This window comes from Bubalus bubalis, chromosome 15 (assembly GCF_019923935.1).
Source record: "Bubalus bubalis isolate 160015118507 breed Murrah chromosome 15, NDDB_SH_1, whole genome shotgun sequence".
In the NCBI taxonomy this organism is placed as follows: Eukaryota; Metazoa; Chordata; class Mammalia; order Artiodactyla; family Bovidae; genus Bubalus; species Bubalus bubalis.
Window position 1 is genome coordinate 17,184,072 of NC_059171.1, and position 16,264 is coordinate 17,200,335.

The 16,264-nt window shown below is 35.7% G+C and overlaps 1 protein-coding gene across 25 annotated transcripts in view; it reads left to right on the forward strand.

Moving 5' to 3' along the window:
* Nucleotides 1–16,264, forward strand: part of VPS13B (vacuolar protein sorting 13 homolog B) — an 848,142-nt gene that overhangs the window by 187,273 nt on the left and 644,605 nt on the right. Inside the window, exon 18 of one of the 25 annotated variants that reach the window (XM_044928336.2) lies at nucleotides 10,992–12,422. The exons of 23 other annotated variants lie outside the window; for them this stretch is intronic. In XM_044928336.2, the coding sequence (XP_044784271.2) occupies nucleotides 10,992–11,053 (62 nt within the window). In that variant the 3' untranslated portion in view covers nucleotides 11,054–12,422. Of the gene's footprint in view, nucleotides 1–4,786; nucleotides 5,603–10,991; nucleotides 12,423–16,264 lie in introns of those variants that run through there. One more of the 25 variants, XM_044928337.2, reaches the window with a different exon arrangement.

Sequence of the window (16,264 nt, forward strand, 5' to 3'; positions counted from 1 at the left end):
TCCTGTATCTATCAAGATGATTGTATGATTTTTTTCTTATTAGTGTGATTGTGTCACATTTATTGATTTGCATATTTTGAACCATCCTTTCATTCCATGGATGTGTTTAGTAGCCTTATCTGGCTACCAAAGTACTGCTGGCCTCACCCTTCCTGAAAAATGCATCAAGAAAGGAAGAGTAACCTCATCAGTCCGTTTCTTAATAATTATCAGTGACTTGCCATTGCTCTCAGGATAAACTTAAAACCCTTTCGGACCAGCATTCTATCTAGCCTCATACATCATCTCTGGTTGAATCAAATCCTGCATACCTTGCTCTTCAAATTCCTTGCCTTCATGCCCCACCACACCCCAAAAGAAGGGCTGATTTATTATCTCTTTTCTATTTTAAATATAACATTAATATTAATGTTCAGTATTAGTGTTACTGTTTCCTCTGCCAGTACTTGGAAGAATTAATTATTTTTTCTTTTGTGGTATCATTGTGGTTAATATATCAGCTCAGTTAAACAGTTGTTTATTATTACCCTAGTAACTGCTCGACTTGGACACTGCGTCAAAGATGTATCAATGTACCTGGGAAATATGTGATCTTTGATTGCACACATTATTCTTTATTGTTATTTTTGTCCTGAGGTTCTAATATGCTGCAATAGATCATATTATTTAGATGATCATATGAATTATCTTTCAGTTATTACTTAATTTTAAGAACTGGATTATAAATTTGTTGAAAATATTCAAGTAATGTACATTTAATAAATCATTGGTTTTAAGTATCAAATATAATAACATTTACCCCAGATTTTATTGTCAGAAGTAAATAATAGATAGTCCTCTTACAAAAAATTTTATTAGTAAGTAACTAGATACAGCTTTATTCTGTTTTATTGAAATTTAATTATGAGTAGAAAGCATTAGAAAATCTCATGTGCTGTTAGATTAATATTATTTGTAAATTGGAAAGCAGAACTTATCAGTAAAAAAACTAATGCTTTTTTTCCATTATCTGACTTGACCTAGTTTTGTTTATCTTTCCCCTTAAGTAGTAGTAACTATTTTGTAATTCCTCATTTTTCTAAGAGCATGCTTGATACTCTGCAACCACCTTACTTTTCTGTATAGCCACATCCACTTGATCTCTGCTTGCTTTTTCATCTGTGCCTCACATCTGGGTTTGATTCTGAAGTTAATCTGGGAGTGATTTAAGAAATACACATCCAGGTTGACTCAGGAGCATCTGCTCAGCTGTGCAGTTAATCCTGCTCTGACTATGTGCCTTAGCTCTGTTGCCTGAACTTCTCCTTGAGTTGTCCAAGCTTCCATGTTAAACTGCCATTTCATTCCTAGATGTCTGTTCTGCTGGGCCGTTCCTTGTTTCATCAAAGACTAAGGTCATAAATTACCCTTTCCAGACTGCCATAGATTCTGGAGGCTTTTTCCTTAACTTCAGTCTTGTGGATGTGCTACTCTCCACTAAATGTTACCAGACTGTTTATGAAGGATATACCTGCAAACTGCGAATTTTACTTTTTTTTTAAAAAAGATAATTACTGATCATATTGCATATGCCTGTTTACTGCTTTGCTTCTCATTGGCCAGGTATCTGATCTGACCATTTGGCTCGACTTTTGCATTTTCTATGTGTTCTTTATCTAGATCGGGAGTTGGCAGCTCTAGCTTCCTGCTTGTTTTTGTAAATAAAAACTTATTGGAAGATAACTACCATGTTCCTTTGAATATTGTCTTTGGCGTCTTATGTCCTACAGTGGCAGTGTTGAGTAATTGCAGCGGCGACATATGGCTCACAATTAGAAAATTTTTACTCTCTGGTCCTGTACCAGAAACAATTTGCTGACCATTGGTATAGGTTTGTTTGCTTTTAAGTTTTATTTTATTACTTATTTGGCTGAGCTGGATTTTTGTTGCTGTACATAGGTCTTCTCTAGTTATGGTGGGTGGGGGCTATTCTTTGTTGTGGTGCATGAACTTCTCATTGTGGTGGCTTCTCTCGTTGTGGAGCACAAGCTCTAGGTGCATGGGCTTCAGTATTTGCAGTACTCAGGCTCAGTAGTTGTGGTGCACGGGCTTAGCTTCTCCATGGCATGTGGAATCTTCCTGACCATGAATTAAACCCAGGTCCTCTGCATTGGCAGGCAGATTCCTATTCACTGCACCACCAGGGAAGTCCTGGTATAGGTTTATAACCTTGTACTCTTTATTTGGTGCCTTTTTAAAACCTTGTATTTTTTATTTTATAGAAATTTTGTGAGAAAATTAGTATATTTATTCAGGAGACGTCCATGTAATTTTTAAATTCATTTAATCACATATTAGGCAGAAGATGTCCTATACTTTAGATCATCTTTGTTGCTAACTTTTTTCATTTTTAAATTTTTTAGTATTATTATTTTTTTAGTATAAATTTATTTATTTTAATTGGAGGCTAGTTACTTTACAATATTGTATTGGTTTTGCCATACATCAACAAGAATCTGCCATGGGTGTACACGTGTTCCCCATCCTGAACCTCCCTCCCACCTTCCTTGCCATACCATCCCTCTGGGTCATCCCAGTGCACCAGCCCCGAGTATCCTGTATCATGCATTGAACCTGGACTGGTGATTCATTTCACATGTGATATTATACATGTTTCAATGCCATTCTCCCAAATCATCCCACCCTCACCCTCTCCTGCAGAGTCCAAAAGACTGTTCTATACATCTGTGTCTCTTTTGCTGTCTCGCATACAGGGTTATTGTTACCATCTTTCTAAATTCCATATATATACGTTAGTATACTGTATTGGTGTTTTTCCTTCTGGCTTACTTCACTCTGTATAATAGGCTCCAGTTTCATCCACCTCATTAGAACTGATTCAGATGTATTCTTTTTAATGGGTGAATAATACTCCATTGTGTATATGTACCACAGCTTTCTTATCCATTCGTCTGCTGATGGACACCTAGGTTGCTTCCATGTCACTTTTTTCATTTTTAAGCACCGTTTTGTTAAAGTGTTTCATGCTAAGTAGAATTATGCCATTACAATAATTGATACTTTTTACCTTGTTTAATCATATACCCATAGTAAATCAGTCACCAAGGATTGTCAAATTTATTTTCTAGGTACATTTATAATACATCTATTTTGCTCCATTTTTACTTCTGTTACTTTAGGGCAACTTCCATCATTTCTTTTTCCTCTTCCAGTCCATGGCTTACCATGTGCCTGAGTAAGCTTTGGAAAGTTCAAATATGATTGTAGCACTCAACCTTCAATGATTTCCTATTAATAGTACGAAAACTCAAATTTGGCTCTATATTAACCTTTCAGTTTCTCAAAATAGCTATGCTTCTTTTTGTCTTAGGGCTTTGCTCAAGCTTTTCCATCCTTCTGCAGTGTCCTTCTCCCTCGGTTTCACTTATTTATATTAACTTAACATTCAGAGCCTGGCTCAGATGTCATTTGTTCAGAAGATTTTTGAAATAGAAAATAGGGTCCATGAGGCCAGATGCCATGTTTCAGTTTGTTCTGCTTTATCTCCAGAGGTTACTGATTTCTATTGAGAATGTCTAAAGATGTAAGTGTTCCTTTGTGTTTTCGAGTGAGCATTCAGAATGTAAATAGTCTATAAATTATACCCATTTTTAAAGTCATCTCTCTTCCCTCACCCCTCCTCCCTGCCCCCCAAATTATCTATATAATGTTGTAGTGTGGATAGAATAATGTGTAGTGTAGTGTAGATAGGAGTTCAAGATCTCTCTTTGCTAGTGAATGAGAAAAGTCAACCACTTAAAGAATATGAAATTGAAAGGGTTAGTTACTCAGTCATGTCCGATTCTTTGTGACCCCATGGACTGTAGCCCACTAGGAATTCTCTGTCCATGGAATTCACCAGGTAAGAATACTGGAGTGGGTTGCCATTTACTTTTCCAGTTGATCTTCCCAACATAGGGATTGAACCCGGGTCTCCCACATTGCAGGCAGACTCCACTGACTGAGCCACCAGAGAAGATACTTAAAGAATATAATCACTGATAAGTTATGGAAGATAAATGTTAGCAAGAGAATACTGTGATTTAAATTAACTATGAAAAATGATTAAAATAGAATTGAAATTCATACACAACCCTCCTTCTAAGCCCTCTACCTACTGTGAAGGTACACTTGAACTGCTTTTCTCTACCAACAAAATATACACTAACATGTGCACTGTTTCTCTCAGGGAAGCCTGTTAGTGATTCAGTGACCCAGATTTTTACTGGGTCTTTTCATGCAAGCAACCTCTTATCTAGCACATTACAAAATTCCTGACTCCCAGAAGGAAAGCAGGTGTTTTATATAATTTTTTTTTTTTTGTATAAAAGTCTTCAGTAGAGCAAACCATACTGATAACAGAGAATAAAGGTAATAAAGGTTCCCAGATGCTGTCAGTCAAGGAACAGCTTCCCAAGTAGGCCTTGCTAAAGTTAGCAGCCTTAAACTTGCTACTGTTAAGTGTTTTATGCATAGTTCTTAAAACAGTATTTATATTACCTGGCAACATCTGCTTTTTATTCTAGTTAGGGAGGTGAGTATTAAGTATTTTTAGCTAGATATGTTCCTACCCTGAGCAAAGTTGGGGAATGAGTTTTAAGTAGACAACTGTTTATGACTTTATTCTGTTTTTTTTTTTTCATGTTTCCTGTAGGGAAAATTCGAATGCCTGATGGGGCAAATCATTTGCAACAGTTATCCTTGTTTATTATGTTTAAGTTGCATTGATCTTCATTCTGTTCTTCAGGTCTGTACTCTAAACCAGGGGACTGTCCCCAACCCCTGGGCCGCTGACTGCTATAGGTTGGTAGCCTGTTAGGAACTGGGCAGCACAGTAGGAGGTAAGTGGTGGGTGAACCAGAGAAGCTTCGTCTGTATTTACAGCTCCCCATCACTTGTACCACCTGAGCTCTGCCTCCTGTCAGATCAGTGGTGGCATTAGATTCTCATAGAAGCATGAACTGCACATACGAGGGATCTAGGTTGAGAGCTCCTTGTGGGAATCATCCTGAAACCTTCATCTCTCCAACCCAACCCCCACTTCCACGGAAAAATTGTCTTCCATGAATTTGGGCCATGGTGCCAAAAAGGTGGGGACCGCTGCTCTAAACTTCTTTTGTTTCAGGACTTTTTCCTTGTTTTCTTTGCCTGTCATGTACTTCCCATTTTTTCTTAGCCTGACTTACCTTTGGTGTTTCAATTTAGACTTCATCTATCTGTATCTCTCTACCTTCTCCTTCAAATCTCCTAAAGGGAGCTCTCAGATCACTTTCCAGTTGTATTAAGATTGTTTATTTGTCTTTCTCCATTTCCAGAGGAATATATTCTTTAGCATATCACATGAATGAATGGATGAGTTTAAAATTTGGGTGGAGAAGGAAAGAGGAGTGCTGGAGGAAGAGGAGAAGGGAGAAAGATTTAAATTTGTTTAACATTTTTGAGAATTATGTATTTAATAACTCAGAATTGTGATATCCAATATGATAGCTGTTACCCACATGGGACTAGTCTGAACTGAGATGGCTGTAAGTGTAAAATACTTATTGGGTTCAACTTATAGTAAAATAAAAGTATGTAAAAATAACAATTTTTTGCATTGATTAAATATTAAATGATAATATCATATATTTTAGATAGTCTTAGCCAGTACTCTTGGCTGGAAAATCCCATGGACGGAGGAGCCTGGTAGGCTGCAGTCCATGGGGTCGCTGAGGGTCGGACACGACTGAGCGACTTCACTTTCACTTTACACTTTATCATGCATTGGAGAAGGAAATGGTAACTCACTCCAGTATTCTTGCCTGGAGAATCCCAGGGACGGGGAGCCTGGTGGGCTGCCGTCTCTGGGGTCGCACAGAGTCGGATATGACTGAAGCGACTTAGCAGCAGCAGCAGCAGACATATCTAGATATATATTAGATATATTAAATGATAATAACTTAGATATTTTGAAATGTTATTAAAATTAATTTCACCTACTTTTACTTTTTTAATGTAGTAAACACAAATTTTAAATTATATATTGTTTGAGGAAAAGTAACCAACTGAAAAATAGCATATAAGTGCTTCTTTTATATTGTGTTATAACTAGTCTGTGGGCAAAAGTGACACAAAATTTGCTATTTACTTCAAAAAATGTTGAGTAAATGGTCAGAACAAGTATAAGAGATCAGTTGGCAGATTTATTAAAATGTAGTCTTTGTATACCCCTTCGAATAATAAATTATAATAGTAATGGTAATTGTTCATGTATAAGGGGATATTGTGTGTACCTTTCTAAGTGCTTTGTATGCATTAACCCATATATTACTTAGAAGCACTTTTCTTAGATAAATAGTTTTTCTGTTTTTTTCCAGATGAGGAAATTGGAACATAAAGACATTACCTAACATGTTTAGGGATATAGTATGTTTGAATTTTAATTTCCATGTGTAGTAATGATAGTACCTCAGAAGGTGATATGGATGATTAAATGAGGTAATATAATTTCCAGTCTCTGGGTATGTGATTTACTACATACCAAGCATTTAATATTTTTTATTTGAATCGAATTAAGGTATCATTTTTAGTTCAGACTGTTCAGATATGGTATATATGGTTGTTTTCGTGTCCTATAGTGTTGAATCGCAGAGTACAAAACAGTATAAATATGAACCTTATAACCTTACTGTTGTAAAAGGCATATGAGTTGACTCCTTTTTCTATGCAAGTCCTTCCAGGATAGAAATAGAGCTGAAAGAGTTATTATGCTTCCCTTTCCTTCTGTCATATAGAAAGAGAAAACCACCAGCAGCTTGACTTGCTTTGGGGCAAATCTGGTTGTACCCATTTGTTTTCTTATTGTCTGTGGCTGCTTTAGCACTCAAGTGCTGGATCTGAGTAATTGTAATAGAAAGACTGTGAGTCACAGAAGTTAAAATACTGTCTGGTCCTTTTCATAAAATGTTTTTTGCCTAATAAACATATCATTAAATAAAAGAATCCAGGTCGCTGGGCCATAGTTAAATTTGAACCCTAGATTTCCTTTGGCTGGGCTGCTACTTGGATGGTACACAAGTTAGGCTTGCTTGGGACTGCTGTCAGAGGAAAGTAAGGTACATCCTACCTAGGAATGTTCAGAGTAGAATCCTGAAGTTTCAAATGTATATACCAGAGGTTGGTAAACAAAAGCCCCTGAATCAGATCTGGCTTATGGCCTTCAATAAAAGAAGGCCTATAAACTGACCATGGTGGTTTTACAGTTTTTTAAAAGATTGGAGGTAAAAATAAAGACTAATGTGACAGAGATCATATGTGGTTCACAGAGTCTAAATAATTACTTCTAGCCCTTTACATGGAGGGTTTGCTGAGCTCTGTTGTCTTTATAGTCCTCACTACTTTTTTCCAGATTATTACCCTGGAGGTGTTCAAGAGGAGATGAACTTTGTGTTTTGAACAGCTGCATTTGTTGACCATATTACTTGACTGAATTTTGTGGACCTAAAGAAGGTGAAAGAGGTGGAGTCAGAAATCTTTCTTAGTTGAGTTATCAGGAGGCCATTCCAGTGCTCAACAATATTAGATGCCTGGGGATTAGGTAGGGACATGGAATGTTCATCAAATATTCCAACTTTTGACCTGTTGTGTGCCCTTTATAATAGAAGTCCCACCATTGTTAGCTGGTAAATGGTCTTGAACATAGAACAGCTTAGTTTTGATGGCCACGTTGGTATGGCTGGTGTTAGCTGATCACACTGAGAATTAGGGTTAAAAAGTCTGATGTAGTGCATTTGCCAGGAGTAGGCTCGACAGGGATGGGATGGCAGCACCTTGTGCAGTGTGACCTCCATCACGACATTATAACCTGGTTGACTGTGCGGTCATGAGTTGATCATATTATGGTGACCTCTACATTAGGAACAGAATCTTTTACTTTATGCCAAAAATCCATGATTATGAATGTTTTGCCGTGTCTGATATAATGATAGATTCAGGCAGCAGTGGTGGCAATCTGGATGGTGCACATTTATTCTAGTTGAGCTCATCAGTGAAAGAGTCTCTGCTGCAGGCATCAGTTTGAATAACCCATATGATTTGATTATCTGTGATTTTTTTTCTTACGGGTTTCCCTCCTATAGTTTCTTTTTTCTATAATTTGTGGTCGCTAACCTTTAGTCTTTAATTCACCAGTCTCTAGTTTTCTGAGAGGCAGACAGATAGGCCATTGGCAAGAACCCAGGGATCAGTAGTTGAATCCTGCTACTGAGCTAGTTTACACGTTGCTGGAGCTAAGATTGAACAGCAGCAGCAGCATAGTGCACACCATTAGGTTTCAGTTTCATTGAACCATCAGTGAATCAGATTGAGGCATTTTGGGGAACCCTTGTGTATCAAATGTGTTAGTGTTAGTCGCTCAGTCGTGTCCAACTCTTTGCGACCCCACGGACCACAGCTTGCCAGGCTCCTCTGTCCATGGAATTCTCCAGGCAAGAGTACTGGAGTGGGTTGTCATGCCCTCCTCCAGGGGATCTTCCCTACTGAGGAATGAAACCTGGGTCTCCCGCATTGCGGGCAGATTCTTTACCCTGAGCACCTCCCCCCCCCCCCCCTATAGCCTACAGCTTTCCTTCATTTGCAGAAGTGAAGGTTAAGGTTCCTTCAGTTCAGTTCAGTTCAGTTCAGTTGCTCAGTCACTCAGTTATGTCCGATTCTAGCAGTAATTGCCACTTTTTCATGTAAATCGAAATTGCTGGGAGGGCCAAACCAGGTATGCTTTTTTTTTTTCTTTTTAAATTTTATAGGAGTATATTTGATTTACAATGTTATGTTAGTTTCAGGTGCACAGCAAAGTGATTCAGTTATGCATTGCATACGTTAATTTTTCTTTAATTTGTTTCCTATATAGGTTGTTACAGAATATTGTGTAGAGTTTCCTGTGCTGTACAGTAGGTCCTTGTTGGTTATCTATTTTTTATATAGTAGTGTGTGTTTATTAATCTCTTATTTTATTCCCTCCCCTGTGTTTTCTCTTTGGTAACTGTAAGTTTGTTTTTGAAATCTGTGAGTCTGTTTCTGTTTTGTAAATAAACTCATTTATATCATTTAAAAATGCTTTTGATTTTCTCTTTTGATGTAGGGATTGGCCACTTTACTGAGTCATTTAGGGTTCCTACTTTTTCAAAGTCCATGAGTTTCCAAGTCACACCAGTCAGAATCTTTTTTTCTGGGAGTTTGAACTTGAAACCAGAGAAAATGAGATTAGTTCTTTCTAGTAGTAGAAGACATAAAATGTAGGAATTGGGAGTTATTGTTTTTGTTAACTGCCTTGGTGCTGAAACATCACTGCAGAAAGGTAAAGTGATCTAAAGAGATCCAGGAGACAGACTTCTGGGGTCATTTGTGACCGTGGTACCAGTTGTTTCTGGGGACTTGTCTTTTCTTATCACCACTGAGTTTTAGCTCTTCTCTATGTCCTATAAACTGATTAATCTCAGCCTTTGGGTTAAGCTAGTTTAAGTTGGATTTCTGTTTCTGACCAATATGAATCCTAACAAATACCTATTGTTGTCTAATGCAGAATATAACCACTGATGGCTTGGCATCTTTATCAGAGATATATTAATTGGAATTTCACCTAGACCTATTTCTACTTATATTGATGTTGTGGAAGAAGGAATGAAAAATATATTCACATTAAATAGATATTATTTATAAATTGATCAGAATTATTCATATAAAGTGAATCTCTAAGACTGGGAAGAAATATAAATGGTTAAAATGTGCTTTGGATTAAAAGTAATAAAATTAATACTAATTTTGACAAATGTTTCATAATAATGTAAGATGTTAAATGTGAGAACTCTTTGTACTGTCTTTGCAGTTTTTCTATAAATCTAAAACTGTTCTAAAATGTAAAGCTTGTTAAAATAAAAAATTAAAAAAAACAAAAAATGTTATAACATTAGATAGCAAAGATTTGACTGAAACAAGCAAGAGAAGTTATGGGCTATAATGGTTGCCTAAGGGAGTATGAGGAGAAGGCAATGGCACCCCACTCCAGTACTCTTGCCTGGAAAATCCCATGGATGCAGGAGCCTGGCGGGCTGCAGTCCATGGGGTCGCTGGAGTTGGGCACGACTGAGCAACTTCACTTTCACTTTTCACTTTCATGCATTGGAGAAGGAAATGGCAACCCACTCCAGTATTCTTGTCTGGAGAATCCCAGGGACGGGGGAGCCTGGTGGGCTGTCGTCTATGGGGTCACACAGAGTCGGACACGACTGAAGTGACTTGGCAGTAGCAAGGGAGTATGAAGCCGTAGCTTGAACATGAATTAGTACAATGGTGAAAGAGCTAACATGATTTTGGATTGATTCCAAATAAAAAGAATTCATGAGGAAGAATTGAGAAACTTCTTAATTTTATTCTTTAGTGATCAGAATTTTGAGTATTGCTCACTATACATTAGAAAATATTTTTTAAAAATACTGAACAGTTTTAAATGAACTATTTTGAAGAGGAAGAAAAATGAAAAAAGTCTAACAAAAGAATAATAATGTTACAGGTTTTTTTTTTAAAAATCACAGACTATTAATGACTATTCTGTAAAGAATAAATCTTTAAAACTTATTCTGTTACAGTGAAAACAAAACTTATATATCCAAATGACTTGCTTTTCTAAATGATTCTTTTGGTGTACTTTCCAATCCATAGGTACTGCTAGGTTCACAGATCTTGAAAACCTCTCTGAAATTGTTTTAGTAGCCAGTTTAGCAGACGTTTGAGGGAATTAATACCTTAGTTTTAAATACACACTTCCTTTTCTTTTCAAGACAGTGTCAGAGAAACAAAATGTCATCTTGAATACATATCTAGTACCATGCCTTGTGTTAGAAAATAAAGATTTGTTGAGATCCAGTGTCAACCTTACTCACTGTTCTTCACGCTGACCTGTATTTCTTTCTTTCTTTCAGTATTCAGATTCATGCCTCAAATGAAAAAGATTTGTAATCATTGGGACAAGTCAGAAGGATGACTTGAAGGCCATAAATGTAGTTGTACATAAGGAGTATCAGAAATGTTTTGATCAATGAAACATTGGTGTAGTTAGATTCTTGGCTCTCTGCTAGTTCAGTACAGCATGGTCAGGACCTGCAGTTTAAATTCTACTCTCACCCAGCTCCTTCTTACCTAGTTCCGTTTACTAGTTGTGGAATCTTAGACATGTTGCTTTGATACTTAAAGTTTTAGTTTTTCATTGTAAACTATGGAAAATAGTACATTTTCATGGTTTTGTTGTGATAAATTGCATTCATCAATGTGTCTGGTGTAATAATTGGTAGCTACTGTTATTAATTATTTGACAGTAATAATAAAATATGTCTTGGGTTGTTTTCTGAAAGTTTCAGGGTTTCCTAATTCTATAAATGAAATAAATAAGAAAAAAAACTTGGAGGAATTTACTTTTATGGAAGGAAGAACCGGTGGGGTTTTAAATCTCTAAAGCTGGAAGGAAACAGGATGACAAGACTTCATGAAATGGCATTGCATTGTTTACTTGTTTTCTGATCCTTTCTACAGAAATCATTGTGTATCTCGCTTACAGGAGTTATCAGTGTGGTCATAGTATGTCAGTTATTTAAATATCTCCATTTCCTTTGAATGGATTTTGCCCCTAAAGGCACAGTTTTTAATGTGTATTGCAAAAGATGGCCATTATTAGTTCAATATTACTGTTGGTATTGGAGATGGTTTTCAGTAGTATGTTGGAAGCTTTTTTTTTTTTAAGTCTTTTTAATTTAAATATTCATTTTTAATTGGAGGATAATTGCTTACCAATATTGTGTTGGTTTCTGCCATGTGTCAACATGAATCAGCCATAGGTATGTGTATGTCCCGTCCCTCTTGAACCTCCCCCTACCTCCCACCCCTCTAGTAGGTTGTCACAGAGCACTGGGTTTGAGCTCCCGGCTTCATACAGCAAATTTCCACTATCTAATTTTACATGTGGTACACGTAAAAAACTGTGGGTAAATTTAAAAGAAGATATTAACAACAGTATTAGTTAGTTACTTATTTTGTGTTTATTGTGTGCCAGGCTCTTCTAAGAGCTTGTCATCTATTGAATAATTTAATTCTCAAAACAACTTTGAGAGGAAGGTACTGTTATTATTCCCATTGTGCAGATGAGACACTGAAGCTCAGAGAGATTGTCTTGCCCGTGGTTATAGATCACATGAGTGGCCAAGCTTGAGTATTAGTCCATGTGTTCTGACAGTTTTCAAGCTTTTAGCCACTGTGCAGTACTGCTTCTGTACTTTATTAAGTATCTAGTATTATAAGTGACACATGGATAGGGTAGCAGTGATATTGTTAGTATACAGATACATGAAATTCCATGATAGTAAAGTATGAAAACTCCAGATAGTAAAATATTTCTAATTTATAATGAATATATTTCCATATATACATATATGGGTTCAAATAGAGATGCTTTCAAAGTATCTATCAAGGTTATTCTAAGTATTAAATGAAGCATTATCACTTTATCATTCCTTTAATAGAATGAAATAATGCTCTGTTAAAAGGATCACAGTGAGGTGAGGTATAGTTTTTTTCACCACTTCTGCACCTGTTTCTGTGAAAAGGAAATATTCATACTTTATAAGTGGGGAAAATGGTTTTTTTTTTAAGGTCATTCACAACTGTATTCCAAACTGTTTGATATTTTAGTTTTAGGATTTAACTTCCTAACAAAAGTCATGTGACATCAGCAGCGAGGTGCAGTGAAAGCTCTCTCAGGAATACTTGTAATAGAAAGGAAGACTTTGGGTCTGTGAGGTTGTGTGGGCTTGAATGTGATTTTTATTTGATATATGAGCTGTGACATAACTATTGCATGACTGAGATGTACTTGTAAGTGCCGTACTATGCAGATGGGTTTTTTCTGAAACAAAGCCAGAAACGAAATCTTGAATGTGTTCATTTAGTGAGAGAAAGAATACTTCATAAAAACATATGGAAACATTTTGAAGTTTTTTTCATTAAATGAGGCTTTTACTTTCTAAGCATTTTTATGATTGTTTAAGTTAATATGTCATTTGCCTCATATTTTCCAAGTTTAGTGAGACATAGAAGTCTTATAGAACTGGGATGTTTTGAAACAACCAGATCACTTTTAGGAATGCACATTTTAGAATTAGATGATTATTAGAAAACTAGGATTGAATCATGGATATATTTTTCATTAAGTGATTAATCATAAAATTATCCATCCCTCGTTAATTATTTTAACATTATCATGGGATTTGGTGAGGAGATGTATAGAGTGTTATTCTCTTTTTTGCTCATTTTAAAATTGTTACAGCATAGGACAACATTAAAGGAAATCATAAAAAGAAAAATACCACAAGTAAAACATGACTTTTTAATTTTCCATTTTCCCTTCAAACCCACGTCCCTGTATATAAAGTTTTACATGGTTCTGTTTATTATGTATATACCATTTTATGTTATGCTTTTCTTTTATAACATTATATTAAATTTTTTCTTTTTGGTGTTCACTTACTTTTGTTTTTTCCATTGTGAAAGCATAGAAAGAAAATTTCCTTAGATTGTGAACCCTCTCAACTTCTCATTTTATCTTCCTCTTCCTTTCACAGAGAAGTAGCTGAGAATGATACATATGTTGCCATTCCACTCAGCTTTGATGCTGAATCCAGTGTATGTTTTGCAGTTTATATCTTCTTTTTACATATTTGACACACAGAACACTTTTTGATTTGTAGGTTTTTCTCTGTTGTCTTTCACCTTGACCTTGAGGAAGTGCTTGGAGTAATCTTTTCCTATATAACTTCAGTTACTACCCATCCACTGACGAGTGCTTTATTTAATTCTTTAGCTGAGAACTCTACCTTCTCTTACTCTTTTCCAGTTCTTTCTATTGCAGTCTCAGTGATCTTTATAAATTAGAATTCTGACTATGTCCTTCAGTGGGTTTTCCATCTGTTTTCATGATAAAATTGGAACTCGTTTGCATGTCAGTCCAAGATCATTTCATGATTTTTCAGACTCATCTCTGAAATCTTTCTTCAAGTCTCTTCCTTTAGCCATTTTGAACTACGAGGTGCCCAAATACACGTTTCCCATACCTCTTTGGTGTAACAACTTTTTTACCCTCCTACCTATTTCTTCCTCTTATCTGCTTAACCACTGCTTTTCATTTCAGACTTAACTGAAGCTTCATAGCCTTCAGTTTGAGTTATGTATACTTCTTTTATATTCCCCAAGTAAGCTAACATGATGCCAGATATATAGTATATGCCTCAAAAATTTTTTTTTAATTTAATTATTGAATTTTATTCCATTGAGTTAATGTTTTGGGAATTCATTAACACTTGAACACTCCAATATTCTTGCTGGAGAATCCCGTGGACAGAGGAGCCTGATGGGCCACAGTCCATGGGGTCACAAGAGTTGGACACGACTTAGTGACTAAAAACCAAAAAAAAAAAAACCACACTAACACTTGAAATTTAAGTGATTAATTTATTAGATAAAGCGTTTTGCATCTTTACACATATTAATATTTTTAAAAGTTATTTTCCTGCAAAATATTCCAAGAAATATTGAATTAAAGGTTAGGACACTTTGTGACTCTTGGACATCATCCTTTGGGTAATGATTTTTAATATCAATCTTGTCCAAAATATGTATTACAGAATGGGTATAGTGATTTTTAAAATCAAGAATATTGGTACTGGTAATATTTTCTTGGTTTAAAGACTTTTTTTTTAATCCTTACCAAAAATAAATGACTTTAGTATATTTATTAATTTTTGCATTTTGTAAACATTTGTGGGCACCATTGTGTGTCACTCTTTGTGCCAGTCACTGGGAACATAAATATAGTAAGATTCATCTTCACCCTAATTCTTTCCTTGATCAATAGTGTGTGCTCAGTCATGTCTGACTCTTTTGCATGCGCATGGACTGTAGCCCACCAAACACCTCTGTCCATGGGATTTCCCAGGCAAGAATACTGGAGAGGGTTGCCATTTCCTCCTCCAGGGAATCTTCCTGACCCAAGGATTGAACCTGAATCTCTTGCATCTCCTGATTGGCAGGTGGTTTCTTTACCACTAGTGCCACCTGGGAAACCCCAATTCTTTTCTTGATTAGGTGCAAAATAGATTTCCTAAGAGCTTTGAACAGTAATTCAAATGATATAATTCATGTACATTTATTCCACTAATTGGAACTGCCTGTTAAATAGGAAGACAAATCAATGTTAAACTATTAATGCCATAAAAGTTTAACAATTTTTTTGTTATTTGTGTTTGAGGATGGCTTCATTACTTGTAAAACTGCCTTTTTTTTTTTTATTAACATGGTATTTTAATTTTTATCCATTATGTTAGAGGAATGTTGTTTCAGTTAGGATCAGATTTTAATGAGTAATAAAAATAAAGTAATTTTTTTTGTCAGAAAATATAATTATTAGATTGCTGAATGAATTTTTTCTATAACAAGTTGAACTAATAGTATTTATAATATAGTTTATCTGTGTTTATTTCTTTATTTAAAGTATTGTTCTGGTATGTTACATATTTAGATATTAAAATGTAAGCAGATGGTTATAGTATTTCTTTGTACATGTTATCCACACAAGAACTCTTTGTACTGTTGGCGGTACTGTTACACAGTTCCTTACTATAGTAAGTAAATATATTACCTCAGCCCGTAATCAGCCTACCATTGCCACTGATGACCCAATGCTTAAGTTGTAACACTATGCTGCTGACCCAGACTCTGGGGGCTTATTTTATTTTATTTTTTTGATGCATTGCTGTAGGCAGTTTTAAGGGTGTGGAACCAAGCCATTTTCTCCCTTGGACTCATTTCCACTTTTATTTCCTATGGGAGGCTTAGCCTTCCTTTAAAATACTAGCATTTTTAAATTGTTCACCTATTTTATGATTACTGGGTAGATTAGTTATGCTGCTTGCTCATTTTAGCTCACTGACTTTAAAAAGAAAATTAGTGTGACTTAACCATTGGTGTTAAACAACTCTCAAAATGAAAATTTTCTCATTTATAAAGTGCTTTTCTATTAGACACTTTGTTCTCTTGTGTATATTTGTGTGTTTCGTTGGTTTAGTATTTTTTTATGTTTATATGCTAGGGATGTTTGGCCTAATTTTGTCTTGCTGCTGCTGCTGCTAAGTCACTTCAGTCGTGTCTGACT